Here is a 19,827-nt window from a genome sequence, read left to right as displayed (position 1 = left end):
GTGCAAGAGGTCCGTGGTTCGAATCATCCCGGTGCCGGCAATTTTCCACCGGATTAAAAAAAATATGTTCATAAAATATGTTGATAAAATTGCACGAACAGACCTGGAGTGTGGCCTGATCCCGGTGACCAGAACCGGTAACGCACTCCCCCACCAGAGCAGGATTGGCCACCCTGGTGAAATACTTGGCCACAACCTCCTATATGAACAACACAATCAAACCCCGGCCCTCAGTCCCCTGCAGCTGCGAAGCAACTGACCACGGCGGCGGTCAGACCTGCGACGCTGCAGATGGTGCTAAGAATCACTGGCTCCGGACAGGCCGCCATTGGAATATGAACCTGGCAACGTTTAACGCTAGAACGTTATCTAGTGAGGCGAGTCTAGAAGTGCTATTGGAGGAATTAGATGGCAGTAAATGGGATGTAATAGGGCTCAGTGAAGTTAGGAGGCCAAAAGAAGCATATACAGTGCTAAAAAGCCGGCACATCCTGTGCTACCGGGGCTTAGCGGAGAGAAGAGAACTAGGAGTCGGATTCCTGATTAATAAGAATATAGCTGGTAACATACAGGAATTCTATAGCATTAACGAGAGGGTTGCAGGTCTTGTTGTGAAACACAATAAGAGGTACAAAATGAAGATTGTACAGGACTACGCCCCTACATCCAGTCACGATGACCAGGAAGTTGAAAGCTTCTATGAAGACGTGGAATCGGCGATGGGTAGAGTGAAAACTAAATACACTATACTAATGGGCGTCTTTAATGCCAAGGTAGGCAAGAAGCAGGCTGGAGACAAGGCAGTCGGGGAATATGGCATAGGCACTAGGAATAGCAGGGGGGAGTTATTAGTAGAGTTTGCGGAACAGAATAATATGAGGATGATGAATACCTTCTTCCGCAAGCGGGATAGCCGAAAGTGGACGTGGAGGAGCCCGAATGGCGAGACTAGAAATGAAATAGACCTCATACTCTACGCGAACCCTGGCATCGTACAAGATGTGGACGTGCTCGGCAAGGTGCGCTGCAGTGACCACAGGATGGTAAGAACTCGAATTAGCCTAGACCTGAGGAGGGAACGGAAGAAACCGATACATAAGAAGCCGATAATTGAGTTAGCGGTAAGAGGGAAAAAAGATGAATTCCAGATCAAGCTACAGAACAGGTATTCGGCTTTAACTCAGGAAGAGGACCTTAGTGTTGAAGCAATGAACGACAATCTTGTGGGCATCATTAAGGAGTGTGCAATGGAAGCCGGTGGTAACTCCGTTAGGCAGAATACCAACAAACTATCGCAGGAGACGAAAGATGTGATCAAGAAACGCCAATGTATGAAAGCATCTAACCCTACAGCTAGAATAGAACTGGCAGAACTTTCGAAGTTAATCAAAGAGCGTAAGACAGCTGACATGAGGAAGTATAATATGGATAGAATTGAAGATGCTCTCAGAAACGGAGGAAGCCTAAAAACAGTGAAGAAGAAACTGGGAATTGGCAAGAATCAGATGTATGCGTTAAGAGACAAAGCCGGCAATATCATTACTAATATGGATGAGATAGTTCAAGCGGCTGAGGAGTTCTATAGAGATTTATACAGTGCCAGTGGCAACCACGACGATAATAGAAGAGAAACTAGTCTAGACGAATTCGAAATCCCAAAGGTAACGCCGGAAGCAGTAAAGGCGATGTCCTCTTTGTCCTCTTCCCCCTTTGCATTGGGAGATATGCAAAGGGGGAAGGCCCCTGGTGAGGATCAGGTAACAGCAGATTTGTTGAAGGATGGTGCACAGATTGTTCAAGAGAAACTGGCCACCTTGGATACGCAATGCCTCATAACCTCGAGTGTACCGGAATCTTGGAAGAACGCTAACATAATCCTAATCCATTAGAAAGGGGACGCCAAAGACTTGAAAAATTATAGGCCGATCAGCTTACTGTCCGTTGCGTACAAACTATTTACTAAGGTAATCGCAAATAGAATCAGGAGCACCTTAGACTTCTGTCAAGCAAAGGACCAGGCAGGATTCCGTAAAGGCTACTCAACAATAGATCATATTCACACTATCAATCAGGTGATAAAGAAATGTGCGTAATACAACCAACCCATATATATAGCTTTCATTGATTACGAGTAAGCGTTTGATTCAGTTGAAACCTCGGCAGTCATGGAGGCATTACGGAATCAGGGTGTAGACGAGCCGTATGTAAAAATACTGAAAGATATCTACAGCGGCTGCACAGCCACCGTAGTCCTCCATAAAGCAAGCAACAAAATCCCAATAAAGAAAGGCGTCAGGCAGCGAGATACGATATCTCCGAAGCTATTCACAGCGTGCTTACAGGAGGTATTCAGAGACCTGGATTGGGAAGAATTGGGGATAAAAGTTAATGGAGAATACCTTAGTAACTTGCGATTCGCTGATGATATTGCCTTGCTTAGTAACTCAGGGGACCAACTGCAATGCATGCTCACTGACCTGGAGAGGCAAAGCAGAAGAGTGGGTCTAAAAATTAATCTGCAGAAAACTAAAGTAATGCTTAACAGTCTCGGAAGAGAACAGCAATTTACAATAGGCAGCGAGGCACTGGAAGTCGTAAGGGAATATATATACTTAGGGCAGGTAGTGACGGCGGATCCAGATCATGAGACGGAAATAATCAGAAGAATAAGAATGGGCTGTGGTGCATTTGGCAGGCATTCTCAGATCATGAACAGCAGGTTGCCATTATCCCTCAAGAGAAAAGTATATAAAAGGTGTGTCTTACCAGTACTCATTTACGGGGCAGAAACCTGGAGGCTTACGAAAAGGGTTCTACTCAAATTGAGGATGACGCAACGAGCTATGGAAAGAAGAATGATAGGTGTAACGTTAAGGGATAAGAAAAGAGCAGATTGGGTGAGGGAACAAACGCGAGTTAATGACATCTTAGTTGAAATCAAGAAAAAGAAATGGGCATGGGCAGGACATGTAATGAGGAGGAAAGAAAACCGATGGTCATTAAGGGTTACGGACTGGATTCCAAGGGAAGGGAAGCGTAGCAGGGGGCGGCAGAAAGTTAGGTGGGCGGATGAGATTAAGAAGTCTGCAGGCACGGCAGGGCCACAATTAGTACATGACCGGGGTTGTTGGAGAAGTATGGGAGAGGCCTTTGCCCTGCAGTGGGCGTAACCAGGCTGATGATGATGATGATGATGATGATATTGTTCAGTGCGAGACACGCCTAGGGTACATGAAGATGGTGTTAGACTAAGGCCTCAGTATCGGTTGCAGACCACGTGACCTTTGCACGGCGATAAGGAATCGGTCGGAAAAGTGTACACAAAGTAGGTCACAACCGGCAACATTATTAGAAAGCGCGCCATCGAAAGTCCGGCTGAAGTGTTCTGCGATACCTTTGGTCTGCGGGTGATGTGCCGCAGTGGAACGGGGCAGGGTGAGGCGTTCGTTTACAAGCGCGGTAAGAACTTCCGGAAGCAAGGCAGGTTCGCCGTCAGGTTCACACTGGCGAATCCAGCTTCTAGGCGAACGGAATTTTCCTGCCGCCAAATTTCGCGTCGTTTGCACTGCTTGCATACCGAGTCGCCCGAACGCGATATAGGCGACATCTGCCTCCTAAAGTACTAACCTCCAAGCGAGTGCCAGACATGGCCGGGTTGGCATTTTTAGAATTGCTAGTAGGTACGGCGGTGCGTGGCACTTTTGACGGAGTTTGACATTTCTGCGCAGGCGCGAGTAAGAACGGGCGCGAGAGAGAAAATATGGGCGCCTTTGCTCGTTGAATGTCTGACTCGGTCTAGGCACTACGGAGGAGGTTTCTTAGCGCACGCTGTTTTCGTTTGTCCCCTAGACATGCCGACATTGCGGAGTGCGGCCGAGTTGGTTTACACGCTCCGCCGATGGCTGCCCGCACGGTGAGGCAGTGGGTGCGGACGTGAACGCTGTGTCTGAAGAGACAATGTTCTGACTGGTGTTGTTTAAGTCGCGGGTCGCTTTTCTCGTAGCGGCGATAGATAGGACTTTTTACGAGCGCTCCTCCAGGAGGGCACATGTAGCCGGCAAACGGAGGCCTCAAGGGAGCACCTGAGGTTATATTAAAACAGGTGGCGCAGGATTTCCGCGGCACCCAAGAAGTAGAGGGGAGGATCAAAGCTAGAAGCAGGGCAGCCCATGGGTTGGGGCCGCAGAGGCTGAAGCGTGCCAGGAGGTGTTCGCAGAAAAAATGGGCTGTCCACGATACCGGGCCGCCGATCCGTGCTTGTACTGCGACAGGAGACGTGACGGCAGGTGCGCACCTATATCACACTATATCTTCTGACAGTGGCCGCTTTCCACTCTTGGTACACTACGCCGCAATACACCACGTATGCTTGATTGCGCGATAGTTGCAGCTTGCAGCGAAGTTGACTTTAGGCAAACGGCATTATGCAATGTTTGAGCTGTCTTGTCTGTCACTGCGGATAGAAAACGCATGCACGTTCAAGCTATTTGAGCTGCATCATTTTGTCGATGTTTACCCCTCTATACTAAACGAAGAGGATAACATACGCCTGTGTGGGTGATTTACATGATTGATAAAAGGCCTGGTTACCTTTGTGGAGTCAGTCAAAGAACAGTATTTATGCAGGTGGCCACGCTCCTGTAAAAAGAAATGCAATTCAGTGATGACCCTCTGGAGGCGTATCTGCACCTATGTAAGCACAGCCGGCTCAGCAGTCACAAAGGAGGAGCTGAAGAGAACTTTTTAATGCTCATTATAGGACATTGATAGCGATTATTTGTGGTCAGCCAGTGACAAACGCATTGCATTAAACACTGAGACTTCGTCTTAATCCGCAATGCTTATGTAGCGAACAGGCGAGCAAAACGTGCAAACAATCTTTTCATACAAGGCAAGTCATCCATGTAATGGAATTGCGTTTATCGTTGGTGTAATAATGACGCACGTACTTTCTGAAGAAGTCCAACTTTTACTGCAACTTAGTTTACGTAAGTGCAGGTGCTTCTACTGGAAATATCCAAACTATGATTTATTAAATCAGGTTGCCTTCTTGTAGTTTTAGAAATTTTCCTCTGGTCTTAAGTCTTTTCAGAATATGGAAGAGCTGGCTGATTACACAAACCACGAAGCCAATATCAGTCTTACTGTACAGTTTTCACAAGGGTCTACTGCTATGAAATTCCATGACAACCATTTTTCTTTAGCACACATTTCTTCCTTATTCATCCGCAGGGCGCAGTGTTTTTCCAGTGTGGCTGTACAGCTCTCACAACGATCTACGGCTCAGATTGCATGGCGACGCAACTTTTAGTAGTTTCACATACAGAGTACAAAATGTTCCATTCCCACGAATGCCCAAGTGTGTTGTTTGCTCAGTTACATTAAGAACTAATGTATCAGCACGGCACTCGAATTCATAAACTCTTCCCGTTCCCGCGATTCGCCTGAAGTGTGTGGTATGCTCAACGACACTAATGGACAATGCATCGGCACGACGTAATGCTTTGCCATTAAAGACATCCGAGAAAACGGCTCACGTCCAAACGTATCCCCCTGCGACTATCAGAATCTAATATGGTACGACCGCAAAAAGAAAAAGAAACAACAAACTCGCATCGGCAGGGCAGTCTAATTCATAAACTATTTTCTTTCCCGCGAATGTCCTGAAGTGTGCGATATGCTGACCTTGCTCAACGACACTAGTGAACAAATGCATCGGCACGATGTAATGCTTTGCCACTAAAGCCATCCGAGAAGACACCTCACTTCCAAACGTATTCCTCTGCGACTATAAAAATTTAATATGCTACCGTCGCAACAACATACCAACAAACTCACCACGGACATGGCTTTATCGCCTTGCCGGCCACGCCACAGAACACCTGCCACGCATGCTGTCGATTGTGCTGCGAGCTCGGCCATGGACGAACGGAGCTAACAACTTTCTTCCCCGTAGTACCTAGGCGAAAAAAAATCCCAAGGACCGAAATGGCTAATTCGCACCGGGGACTTGAGGAGATCGCACGACCATTTGCGACTCGCGATCAAAAAGGACTGAAGGCGACTGAGTTTCACACCGGGAAGCCCGGCTGAGCGCGACCAGCAAGTCGCAATCCCGTATATTATCGTTCTCAGCGAGAACTCTCGGAATCTACGCGGAATTTGCTGCGACGCGGGAGGAGGCCAGATATATAGACGCATGAAAGATCACTTCCCGTGCGCCGCTGATTGGTTTATCAGTTTTGCTACCACGGTCGCGCGACTGAAAAATCGCGCACAGAGCGACTGGCCCAAAATGGTCCCTTTTCGAGAAAAGCGACCGTTTGCGACCATTTGCGACTGGTCGCTTTGCGACCAACTTGGTCACGCGACCACTGTCAGTCGCCGGTGTGAATGAGCCCAAAGTCCCCGCATTTCTCTCTCGCAACCACTGCTCATCGCGCATGCGCAGAAAGAGCGGAGAAATCCAATAATGATGTGCTCGAGTTTTGTCGTAGGCGTTTGTCCCTAGGCGCGCAGGGATTGCGGAGTGGGGTCGATTTTGTTAGAGTTCGGACGCTGGCTGCCCGCGCGGTGCAATAGGTGATGGCAGCGGGCATTGACGCCCGATTTGGCGACCGCTGGACCTATACTACGGCCCCTGCTGTGCCCCGGAATAATCAGCAGGTTTTTTTAAGGTAGAGCGGCCGCAAAAAGCAAGAAAGGTTCAATCCTTCATGACTGACTCAGCACCAGGGCCGCAGGCGCGAGATTGTCTTTCCGACCTACTTTCAGAGGCAAAGTTCTGACTGGTGTTGTAGAAGTCGCGGGGTGCGGTAGTGCTGAACTTAGCGTTGGTTGGTGGCTAGACGTAACGATATTTATTAAAGAGTGCTCTTTACTTATTGCAACAACGTGTCATTACTTCGCATTATTGGCGGAGCCTCGTGGAAACGAAAGCGGCAACGAGGACAGCAAAGTTAGAACCGCGCAAGCCACGGATGTATAATATCGGCTGTCTGCTGTCGCGGACCAGCAATTTTTCTATGCGAACACCCCCTGGAACGCTTCGGCCTCCGCGGCCCGCAGCCCACGGGCCGCCGTGCTTCCAGCTTTGATACCCTCCCCCCCCCCCCCCCCCCCCCGCAGTCCCTTGGGTGCCTTGGAGATCATGCGCCATCTTGCTTTCCTGAGGCCTCCGTTTGCCGGTTACATGTGCCTTCCTGGAGCAGTGCTCGTAAAAAATCTACTCTATCGACTGGACGAAAAAGGCAACCCGCAACTTGTACAACAGTCAGAACCTTGCCCCTTCAGACACAGCGATCACCAAATGGGGCGACCATGCCCACTGCCTCTCCGCGAGGGCAGCCAGCGTCGGTGTGTAAACAAACTCGACCGCACTCAATAGCGGCATGAGTGGGGACAAACGAATACAACGCGCGCTAAGAAACCTGCTCCGTAGTGCCTAGGCAATGCCATACATTCAAGAAGCAAAAGCCCCCAGATTTTCACTCTCACGCCCGCTCTCACTCGCGCCTGCGCTCAAACAGCTGGCGATCCCTCAAATGAACGCCTCGTGGCCGGCTCTGCATCACGGTTGTTCCCGCGGCTCGAATCTACGCAGTTATCTCCGCTCGTGTAGCGTTCGCGTGTTTTCACTTTGCGTCTCATCATCACATCTCGCAACGACGATAATAAATCCTGAGCAAGAAGAGGTACTACTGCTAGAGCCTGCTGGCGAGCACCTTTCTGAAGATGCAAGACGCGTAGAGGAAGCGTTCACCGAAGAGACGTTGCCAGCGGCGTGTTGGCGACAGACCGTATTCCCCAGGCCCTTCTTAGCACATTGTCCTTGTACTTTACGTTGCGCTTGTCGAAAAGAACGAGGTGTTTGCGCACAAGCTAGATTAGCATTTCCGTTGTCGCAGCTCCCTGCGACAGAACTAGCGCATCGGACTTGGGCCCCATCTTTGGAATTCTTTACTCCCGCCTGATTGGTACGCGGTGAGATAATCCGGCACCAACTAAATATCGGTCCGGGACCGATCGGCGCGGAAAGGGATATACCCGCGGATATCGCCGCCGCAGAAATTGGTTCCACGCCGCTCCAGACGTCAAATGTCGCAGTGGGAACACGTCTTCGCTCCGTTTTCAAGGCGCAGCGCGGCAAAAAAAATCAATTTTATAAAATCAAGGAAGCAACACAGATCACTGTCTGCGACGGCTGACAAGGCGGTGGATTTCGCATAGCGTGACCCGTGGTTGACGGCCGCAGTAAACGATCTCCTGCCGGAAGCAGCCCCACCACCAAATTAAATCCCCGTGGTGTTAGCTGTAGAGAGAAAATTTCATAGGCTTGGCTGAAAGAGGCGTCCATATTTGAGTTAGGCATTGTACATGTTTCAGAGAAAAAAAAGTAGCCGTTTACAATAAAAAAAGACCGTTTTACGAATTTTGCTACGATGACGGCTGTCCTCACATTAACTTTCTTGGTTGTTATTGCATGCGTATCTCTGGTTGCGCTAGCAAGCGAAACTGATGGCCATCGTGAAGTCACATGGCCATCGTGACTTCACATGGCCATCGTGACGTCACATGGTCATCGTGACGTCACATGGCCATCGTGACGTCACATGGCCATCCTGACGTCACATGGCCATCATGGGGCATGCAGAACATCCCTTTGTGATGTTTGCTGATCATGCACTTCACGTATCGTGTCGCATCATCGGCCAAAATGTCAGACGTGTGACGTCAACAGACAGTTAAAATTACGAAAGCATAGAGTAAATTAACTACTCATCGCAAGCCTAGATTTAGAACACGCGTAATACTGAACACGAGTGGATGCGAAAACGGCGCTGCGGTAGCTCAGTTACGCACGCGAAATCCGGATATTGTGGTTCCGGCTCCCACCGCCGACGAGTTACCTTATCGCCCACTTTCATTTCCCTTTCCTTATGTTCTACATTGCAGCTTCAACCACGGTTATTTTCCCCGATGCTTTCCTTGGCTTCATTGTCTCTTGGCACTATATGGACAAGACAAAATCGAGCCTCTGGATTTCCGATCTCTATCTCAAATATATATGCACAAACAGGGCACATAGAGACCTGGCAATAAATATATTGCCAGGTTTGTATGTGCCATTTAAAGAAACGCCTCCTGTATTACTTGCTTACAGATTTTTATTTTATTTCTGCATTCTGCGCGCAGAAAAGCATTACAACGCTCATGACGAGAGACAAGCAATTCCCCTCCAACACCAAGGTGGGGCTGTCCTTCGAGCTGGGCACCCTCGTCTACACCGTAAATTCCGCAAAAAAAGGTGTCCAGACAGATTTGGTCAACATTCCATGCAAGAACCTCTACGTCACCAACTTCGACGTCGTGGTAAGCTTTTCCTATTCTTTTTCGCGACCCCATGCTTATTTTGCGAACACGTTACTTGGCAATCCGAAAGCTATTTGCAATTGCCTCAGGCGGGGATTTGGTTGCACCTGAGCAACAGGTAGGCAATACATGTGGGCAACACTAGTCGTGTATTTGTGCGATCTAAATTGGTTTTCACGTCAAGAGAGGGGAAAGAAAGATGTCGAGGACCACCACAACGTCGCCGACTTCGCGTGCTTACAGACGCGAAATCCTTACACCGAGTAGTAATACTACACGGTAAAACTGTACACAAGCTTAAATGTGAATAAGGGCATATATTGGTTTAAAAATCGCACCTTCGCACCAAAAAAGGGTGTTCTTGCTCCGATGCTCGAGCCCGTGAGAACAAATCGGGCGACGTGAATAAATAAAGATGCGAGTAATAGAACAGTTTTACGCAGCCATTCATCTTTAAGGGCATAAATAATCTTAGAGTATGTGTCCGTGACGTCACGTGTCATACGAGCTGCTTTGTTGCATGATATTTCAAAGCTTTAGCATGTGCACGTAAACGACTTACAGTTTACTGTAATTTGGAACATACAGTTACGAATACAGCTGTATTCTTTTATTCCAGAGTTGAAGTGTGATGCGCATGACGCCGGAAAGATTAGTAGGTCGGCGTAGCACTACGCAAATATATACATAAATTCATAAATGCGGCATGCGGCAGCTAAAATGTTTACCGTTCAGAGGAGAGAACTGATCCCCCTATCGGTTCTACGTATGAGGGTATGAAGGATCTACGTATGCAGCAACAAATCATAACAGCCAGCAAGTGCCCTTGTGCCGGGCCGCGTCTATTTCCTGCAGTGATACGCTTTAACCGCTCGCCTCCTACAACTATCTGTAGGGGTACGAAGAACGAGCGCTCGTCCTTCATGCGGTCTCAGAAAATCGTGTTTTTTTTTTCTTGCGCTACCTCTTGTTACAAAGATATGCTATTCCGCTCTTCTTATTTTCTAGCCTTGCCTAGCAAACACCCAGACCAACCGAGCCAAAAGATTTGAAGGCGTCGAGGTGGCCCAATCATCGGCCCTTATATCGCAGGTCATACTTTTCGAGAGCAACAACACTCTCTTCGACAAGGTGAGTTCACTGCACACCTAAAGCGCGAACCCCGAATATATTTCTGCACGCGTGCGCCCCGTGTTGCACGTCTCAATTCAAACGCCGCGCGATGTATTTGCACTGCGGAACACGTGTTGTCGAGGGCGAAAGGTGCTAGCAGATCACGTGACGTGTATGCGCCGTCCAAATGCAGGCGGACACGTGCTAGTTGTGATGGACAGCGAAGTGTGAGCCGCGCACACATTGCGCGTCTTGGCTCATGGGGCATTTGCAGGACAAGGCCTGCTGTGCACTGGCCAGGCACGATATTTCACCGTACTGTTATCCCCTCTCCCGAAGCAGCAGTCGATGAAATTGACTGGGACAATCCATCGTGCCTCTTGTTTGCCTGATGCCCCATGTTCCTTTCAAGATGCCAAGGAAGCCAGCAATATGGGTCAAGAGGCAGTCGGGCAAATATACTTTCTCCGTTATTTGATGTATTTGCAAAGTTCACCAAGTAAATCGCCACTACAGCTTCATGGGGAACTACAAGACGATTGACAGCTTTATTAGACAGCTATACCAATGCTGGGAAGATAACTTCACATCCTAATAAAAAGTGTTGCATTGTTTCCCTAGCTTTAGCGCAGCAAGCACGTGGCTAGGCTGAAAGGCAATAAGATTGCACGCAGCAGAGTTTACTAAGAATCTCTGGATCCGGACAGGCCGCCAATGAAAACTGACCCTGTCAACTTTTAACACCTGAACTCTGTCGAGTAAGCATAGCTTAGCAGGACTCTTTGAGGAACTATCAGACATTGTTTTGGATATCATCGGCTTTCGCGATATTAGAAGAGCAGGTGAGGCTTATACATTGCTGAATAATGGCCACGTCCTCTACTATTGAGGTCTCCCAGATAAGAAGCAATACAAGGTAGGGTTCCTAATCCATAAGGACATAGCGGTCCACATTGATAAATTTTACAGCATTAGGGAGAGTGTAGCAGTAGTCGCAGTCAGACTTATAACAGGTATATATAAAAGGTGCTACAAGCTTACCTATGCTCCAACATCCACTCTCGATGATGATGAAGAAGATCAGTGTTATGGAAATGATGAATTAGCGATGATAGAAGTGCAAACTCAGTATACTGCAGTAAAGGGCCACTTCAATGCAAAAGTGGCAAAAAAGCAGGCTGGTGAACAAGCAGTTGGCAACAACGGCGTCGATTCTAGGAACTCTAGAACAGAGATGCTGGTAGAGTTCGCAGAAAGGAATAAGCTGCGAACAATGAACACCTTCTCATTAAGCGCAGCAACACGAAGTATACCTGGAAAAGCCTAATGGTGAAACAAAAGATGAAATTTATTTCGTACTTTCTGTCTATCCCAGCATAGGGCATGATGTAGAAGTGATAGGTAGGGCAAATTTCAGTGATCATAAGTTATCGAGGGCTAGGGTTCACCTCAATATGAACAGAGAAAGAGTAAAATTAGTGAAGAAGAAACACGTCAACTTAGAGGCAGGAAGGGTAAAAGTAGACAAATTTAGGCTGGTACTTGCGAACAAATATGCAGCCTTACAACAGAGAGATGAAGGACATAGAGGTAATAGAGGTAATGGACATAGAGGTAATGAATGAAACCATAACAAGGCTGGCTTCAGAGGCAATAATGGAAGTGGGAGGCTAGGCACCAAGGCAACCAGTAGGCAAGCTCTGCAAAGTAATAAAGGACATAATAGAGAAACGACAAAGTACGAAAGTGTAGCACTCAAGAGATGAAACAGAATTCGCGGAACTGTCAAAACTGATCTACAAGGCGAAAATAGCTGATATTCGAAACTATAACGTGCTCAACACTAAAGAATCCATAACAAATCTACACAGCCTGAAATTACTGAGAAGAAAACTTCGCACAGGACTAATCCAGAGGTGTGAAGTGAAAGATAATCAGGGTAATATCATGAGTAATATCTAAGGTATAGTAAAAGAAGCGGAAGAATTCTATGCTGACCTGTGCAGTACCCAGAGGAGCCACGTTACCTCCATTCGAAGCAGTAATGAACACGTTGCAGACTCTCCTCCTATAACTAACGATGATGTCAGAAGGGCATTGCAAAACATGATACGTGGAAAAGCGGCAGAAGAAGATGTAATAACAGTCGATTTATTCAAAGATGGGGTAAACATACTGATTGGAAAACTGGCGGCTCTTGACACAAAGTGTCTATCGACATCAAGGGTTCTAGAAAGCTGGAAGAATGCAAACATAATACTGATCCAGACAAAGGAAGACATCATTTAATTGAAACATTATAGGCCCATTAGCTGACTCCGACTAATATATAAAATATTCAGCTAGATAATTCGCAAAAGAATAAGGGCAACACTGAGCTCAACCAATGGAACACGCTGGCTTCAGGAAGGGATACTCTACAATCGATCACATCCGTGTCATCAGGGCATCGAGAAATCCGCAGAGTACAATCAGCTTCTCTATATGACTTTCATAGATTACGAAAAGGCATTTGATTCAGTAGAGATAGCAGCAGTTATAGAGGGATTGCGCAACTAATGTTACAGGCCGATTGCATAAACTTCTTGGAAAATATTTACAGAGTTTCCACAGCTACCTTAATTCAACACAACAAAAGTAGGAAGATGCCTATAAAGAAACGGGTAAGGCGAAGAGGCACTCTCTCCAGTGCTATTCACTGCGTGTTTGGAAGAAGTATTCAAGCGAACAAACTGAGAAGGTTTCGGAGCAAGGATAGACTGCGAATACCCTGAAGCCTTCGGTTTCCAGATAACAGTGTTCTGTTCAGTAATACCAGGGACGAGTCACAGTAACTGATTGAGGACCTTAACAGAGAGAGTGTAAAACTGGGGTTGAAGTTTAATATGCAGAAGACAAATATAATCATGAATAGCCGGGCAAAGGAACAAAAGTTCAAGATCGCCAGTCAGCCTCAAGAATCTCTGAAGGAGTACGTTGTCAGGATTGGGGGCTCAATCCCATCGCTCGAGATCCGTTGCCAAGATTGGAGTCCGGCATGAATTCGAAGGTAGCTGGCCCATGCCGTCGTCCAACTTATCAACGCTGAGGACGTTGATGAAGGGAAGAACTGCTTCTCATCGAGAACGAGAAATATGGGTTTATTTACAGTATTTAAACCCGTCCAACATGACTGCTCAAGAGAAGTGTGTCGAGCATTCGCGCCACAGCAGTTTTTATACACTCGGTCCGCCCGCGATACAAGGTGACACGAACGTTCGATTACTCATTGTCAACTTGCCGCCGCCCCGCAGTACAGTTTACGAACACATGGGCACACACATTCCGATGCCCGGCGCCGGCGTCGGAGAGGTGCCGTTCCGGGAAGCATCGGAGCCATGGTGGGTAGCTCGTTGTCCTGCGTCCCGGAAGGCGTGTGAGAGGCAACAAAAAACGGCTTTCCCGCGGCAGCTTGCTCACGCGTAGCAGATCAGGTACGCGCTGGAGAGCTCCGGCACCATAGTTCGCGCACCGAACTCGTTTCGTCACAACGGCGATGGGGCTGGAGGAATGGCGGCGGTTTTCAGCACAAAGCCCGCTTCATCGAACGCATCCTAGGTGCAGCGACGGAGAGCGGAGTTTGGGTGTCTTGTTCCCGGTCGTAACTGGGTGGCAATCTGGCAGTGCAGCTCGCCATTCTTAACAACGTTTACCTAGGTCTATTAATCACATGGAGCCCGCACCATGAAAAAGACATTGACAGAAGAATAAAATGGGTTGCATCGCATGCGGCAGTCATTGTAAGCTCCTGACTGGAAGCTAGCCATTAACATTGAAAAGGAAGGTGTACAATCAGTGGCTTTCAGCAGTGCTTACATAGAGAGCAGAAACTTGCAGACTAACAAAGAAGCTCGAGAACAAGTTAAAGCCCTTGCAAACTGCGATATAATGAGGAATGCTAGGCATAACGGTAAGAGACAGAAAGAAAGCGTTTCGAAACAGAGAGCAAACGGGTATACCTAATATTTCATTGTCATAAAAAGAAAAAAATGGAGATGTGCAGGTCATGTAATGCGCAGATTAGGTAACCGGTGGACGCTTAGGTTTACAAAATGTGTGCCAACAGAAGGGAACCGTGGTCGAGGAAGGCAAAATACTAGGTGAGATGAGGAAATTAGGAAATTCCCGGGCGCTAGTTGGAATCGGTTCGCGCAGGACAGGGGTAATTGGAGATCGCAGGGAGAGGCCTTCGTACTGCAGTGGACGTAAAATATGATAATGATGATGATGGCGATGTCAATGTACCTTTGTATGCAATATACCAAGTATCGAAGTTTCACAGAAGTCCCCCCGTTCAGAACATGGCGGTTCATTCGCGGATGGAATGGTCGATGGATGGATGCTATGAGCACCCCTTTCAAACGGGGTGGTGGGTTGCACCACCAAGCTCTTGTTCCTATTTGGTCTATACTCCTACCAATGTTTTCGAAATACACACGGACACGAAGAATTCCCAGCATCAAACTTTCTGAACCACTACTAGTCATTTTGTGTTTCTACACCTCCTTTATTTTACGCCTCTCTGCTTTTTGGCCTCCCAACATCCAAGCGCTTCTACTAATCTCTTTTACGGAAATGTTTGCCCCTCCTATCTCGGAACCCAAAGGCTGCAAGGAAGCCAGAGGAGCCTAAACAGACAGCTGGGTTGATAATTTCACATTCGAGTATGATGTGTTGCATTGTTTCCCTAGCTTAACCGCAGCAAGCACATGGCTATGCTGAAGGGCACAGTATTTAAACCCGTCCAACATGACTGCTCAAGAGAAGTGTGTCGAGCATTCGCGCCACAGCAGTTTTTATACACTCGGTCCGCCCGCGATACAAGGTGAGGCGAACGTTGGATTACTCATTGTCAACTTGCCGCCGCCCCGCAGTACAGTTTACGAACACATGGGCACACACATTCCGATGCCCGGCGCCGGCGTCGGAGAGGTGCCGTTCCGGGAAGCATCGGAGCCATGGTGGGTAGCTCGTTGTTGAAGGGCACTACTGAAATAGTATTTATTAACATCTTGGGTGACTCTTCAGCTTCGCATTCGCGAATGAAACGCGATCAGGCCGGCTGAGTCTCTCTCGTGCTCGTTGCTGCTCCTCGGATCTGCGTCTCAGTCGCTTGTCTTGGGCCTCCTTTGCTCGATACTCCGGATTCCCGGCCCGCTTATTCCGCATTGCCTCCGCCTCTCTCGCCCTATATTGCGAATCCTATAGGAAACTATTCTGGCGCATCGCGTCCGCGTGCCCAGCCTTCATCTCCGCCTTGCCCGCGTCAGTCTGACGTGGCCGACCTCGACGCCAAGAGGGTATAGGCGTTCTATGAGAACCCACCGAAGAAGACAAGTCAAAAGAGCACCACGCACTGGTAGATGTCACCGCACCCATCGTACACATGTTTCCTCTCGGCGGCCTACAGCGGGCCCAGCCTGCACTTGATCGGGATACCCATTCCCCACAGACGAACAGTAATTTCAGGATGGCAACACCGCTTGGCAGACTCCCGGGCCGATGAATGGAAAGTTTACATCGGTCCACTACTCCGGACAGACGAGCCCTATAGTGTCCACTTATCGCGTCATCAAGCGGAGACCAACTCGGCGGCCCCTTGGCTGGTTTATACTGCTCACTGTTCCTGCCATACACAGGTGGCCATGCATTCGCGTAAACATCACCTGTCGCGTTCCCTAGAACGACACCACGTGACTCGCATTCACGACCCTATCGATCAATCAGGATTTTCAAGTCATAACGCCACCAACGCCGGCATTTCCGCGACTCGAGCTCCTTAAGGCTCTCAGGTTGAAGAATCGAAGATTCGATCGATTTTCCCATTGGGTGACAAACTTAAATGATGTCGGAAGCATTATTGTGGTGCACGTGCCAGCGATGTAATGCCGCTTCTATTGTAGCCTTGAGGTCCCGACGTGGCAGTTTTATATTAATTAGGCATCTAGTGACGCGCCTGACAAGCACATACACGACCGAGTACAGGAACAGCTGGATCCAATAATTGACCCGTACATTGGTAAAATTCCTGCACAAACCCACAATTCGCCATGCGTGCGAACGTCTCTGTCCCTTTGACGGCGTCGCCTGTCGTGGTTTTGTATAACTCAGGTGTATCTGTGCCACTATCATTCGACGTCGTCGTTTAAGAGGACATCAACTTTATTTCTTATTTTCCTGCCTCTCGTTTCACGCATAACAGGACAACTTTACCCAGGATAGCAAGTTCTATTTTGGTATCGTAAATGTTGGAAACGATTTGTGCAACCACTTATGTCACGTGCGCCTCCGAGACCAACGTCGGAGGGGAAAGTAGTCGTTTCCCCGACTGTCTGCAAGATGGCGCCACATGCGGGTTCACCAACTCTCACCTGAATTATTGACGAGCAAGACGACACAATTTGATGACACCGTTTGCAAGGCAGAACTGAAGATGCGCGTGAAATTACATATACCTGCTGTGCCAGGAGTCCTAACTTATTTTTTCTGCTTGGAACATAAGATCGTTGACAGTGCAATATGGAAAAGCACAATTTCCATCCCAGGACTAAGAATGCTAGCCTTTAAACTCAACCTGCATTTCCGTAGGCGGGAGTACTTCAGCTTATTAGCAGAAAGGCCAGAAGGTTGAAATCTGTTCATGTTTGTGACGAAATAACGACTGCATAGACGTTGTGCACAAGCTGAATAATGAAGGCCAGGGATTTCACGAACACAAGCGCGACTGTCAACTGTTCGCTTGTGTTCGTCAAAATCCCTGTACTTCGTCATTCAGGTTCTGCGCAGCAAGTATTTGTTATGGGCTGCCACCTGCGCGCCCAAACAATTGCATTTGTTCAAAAATTGACCGGCAATCAGCTGGCGTGCTGCGTAGATAGAACTGAAAGCCACCTGTACGAGAAGGCCATGTTAGCGGGTTCCATCCCCTTACCAGGGCAAATTCTTCTTCCGCAGAAATGAATTTTTTTTTCTCAATAATACGAGGCACTTCGCGGCGCTTTGCCGACCTGTGCTCAATTAGTTTCCTTTCCTTTGTTTTTCTTTTGTGTAGAAACGTTGCAGAAAGCCTTTTGTCGGTACACTGAAAACCTGTCCGCCGCATCTTCCAAATTGACTGAGACGCGCGCAAGCTGTGCTCCAGAAGTGAGCTCGATCCGTAAATAAAAGAAAAAAAACGCCTTTCTGCTTGCACGTGCAGATCAAAAAGTTGGCCGAGAATTCCACATTCCTGCGGCCGGGCATGTCGCTGCTGCTGCTCAACGCCCACCTCGGGGACTTCAGGAGCAACGCGACGAACCCGTGTGCCCAGTACAAGGAAAAAGACCGAGACGACCCGTTCTCCCGAATCAGAGTAATTAAGGAATGGCTCGGGTTGAACTAAAGCCGAACCGAGGCAGCCTGGGGAAGAGTGGTCGTCGGACTGTGGAGCGTTGTGTGTGGCGCTAGTGACAACCTCCTGCCTTGGCCTTCAACCTCGTGTTGTGCTGTCATGAAGTGCGACACCCGACAGGATGACTGCGTTTCCTCATTAGTCGTCCCTTTGCGTATTTCAACAATATTGGCGTACCTCTTACTCGTGTGTTTTGCGTTGTTCTAAGCGAGAGGTGCAGACCGACTGTTTGATTACGAGCAGCCGCGGTTATCTAAAGAAAGCTAGCTTAATGAGCCAGCGAAGAAAAAACCGCAGAGCGGCACGAATTTTCTGATACTCGATTCATTACGAGTGAACTACAGGGCACCCGCCCTGGTTGCTCAGTGGCTATGGTGTTGGGCTGCTGAGCACGAGGTCGCGGAATCGAATCCCAGCCACGGCGGCCGCATTTCGATGGAGGTGAAAACACCCGTGTACTTAGATTTAGGCGCACGTTAAAGAACCCCAGGTGCTCAAAATTTCCGGAGTCCTCCACTACGGCGTGCCTCATAATCAGAAATTGGTCTTGGCAGGTGAAGCCCCACCATTTAATTTAAATTTAACTACAGGGCATCTCGGCTAACTTTAGCGAGAATTTTAAAGCATGCGAATGCCGTGTAGCTGTACAGAAGCGAGTCAGTATTGCTTTCCGTCGCTCGGAGACACTCAGATTATTCTTGTTTTTCTTCAACCCGTCCCATTCCTTAATTAGCCTTCATTAATTAATCATATACTCAAAGGTTACATTTAAATGAAAGTGTAAGTGAGAAAAGTCTAGAGCAACGTGGAAAATTCCCGATACAGCTCAATGAGTGTATTGGGAGTACGGCAACGAAATACGTAAAGCACGAGGACGAACGGGAGCGACAACAGCTTGCAAATACACGCAAACCGCCTCGAGGGCCTGTCGCGCGGCTATTTTGCGAGTTCAGTAACTCCTTAGGAATTATGCAGTGGTTACTACAAGGAGTGTCGCGATATTCCTATCATTCATCTTAATCAATACATCGCAGTACCCGTTTCCTCCAATTGCAATAATGAGGTTGTTTAGTTAAGACTATCTAATTAGGCGGTATGCTAGAAATATTCTAAGTATCCCCAAGCGACGGCAAACATTACCTTGGTTCTGGCCAGCTAAGTAGCATTTGCAAATTTCTGAAGTTCGGCTCATGCTGAGTGAAACACCCTGTAATTGCCTAACATGTTTGTACTTATTATACAATGCACATTAATGTACATGGTACATGAGGATATATTGACAATCACAGAGTAAATTGGAAGATGAAAGATGCTGCCGGGTAAGCGTTTCCAAAGCTATGCTATCGCTTAAAAGAAAAAGAAGTGGAGCTCATAACCTGCAATGGGAGACGTCTCACGAATAGCATGGACATATCACTTTCAGAATCCTTTGTGCATTTAAGAATGCCATTATGGTTTTGGCATTTAAGGTGATGCGTTCCTGTGGCACATACGGTGGCACGTACTCATTCTGTACGATTGGTGAGAAAAACGGCACAGTGGCTCGATGGACATCGAGAAACGCGGGAGGACTGCACATGCTGGAAATTCTCATGTGATGATACTGCTTTCTTTGTGGAAGGCTGATTTAGGCAGAATTTTCTTTACCTCGCAGAGGACACGCTCGTCGTAACCTGCCAAAGAAACTATCGAACCATGTGGGTGTGCCTTGACAAGCGAATCCGGTATTCCATTCCAATATGGTGCGCACTGACTCGGTACACAAATTTAGGGGGCTATGTGAGACGAAGTTTGTCAGTTTGTGCATGACTACGTGGAGGCTGACACGCTAACGGTGTTCTTTCCTTTTTTGTGCATGTAGTGTTGCATCTGGGTCGCAAGCCCCAAGGGTAGCGTTGGCCTGGCGGCCTGGG

General features: G+C 48.0%; 1 protein-coding gene and 1 long non-coding RNA gene across 2 annotated transcripts in view; one reads left to right on the top strand and one right to left on the bottom strand.

Annotated features, from left to right (window-relative positions):
- Positions 1 to 6,008, bottom strand: part of LOC139049968 (uncharacterized) — a 37,892-nt gene extending 31,884 nt beyond the window's left edge. Inside the window, exons 1-2 of the long non-coding RNA XR_011508680.1 lie at positions 5,839 to 6,008; positions 4,591 to 4,638 (exon numbers count right to left, since the gene is read on the bottom strand). This is a non-coding gene — a long non-coding RNA (uncharacterized lncRNA). The remainder of the gene's footprint in view (positions 1 to 4,590; positions 4,639 to 5,838) is intronic.
- LOC135907206 (uncharacterized) overlaps positions 1 to 18,097 on the top strand; it is a 63,228-nt gene extending 45,131 nt beyond the window's left edge. The window contains exons 14-16 of the mRNA XM_070525909.1: positions 9,196 to 9,372; positions 10,381 to 10,503; positions 17,723 to 18,097. Coding sequence (XP_070382010.1) covers positions 9,196 to 9,372; positions 10,381 to 10,503; positions 17,723 to 17,905 — 483 coding nt within the window. The 3' untranslated portion in view covers positions 17,906 to 18,097. The remainder of the gene's footprint in view (positions 1 to 9,195; positions 9,373 to 10,380; positions 10,504 to 17,722) is intronic.
- Positions 18,098 to 19,827: the final 1,730 nt, after the last annotated feature.

The sequence above is a fragment of the Dermacentor albipictus genome, chromosome 9 (genome assembly GCF_038994185.2).
Source record: "Dermacentor albipictus isolate Rhodes 1998 colony chromosome 9, USDA_Dalb.pri_finalv2, whole genome shotgun sequence".
Classification (NCBI taxonomy): Eukaryota; Metazoa; Arthropoda; class Arachnida; order Ixodida; family Ixodidae; genus Dermacentor; species Dermacentor albipictus.
Note: the sequence above shows the minus strand (reverse complement) of the source record. Positions and strands in the feature narration are given on the sequence as shown.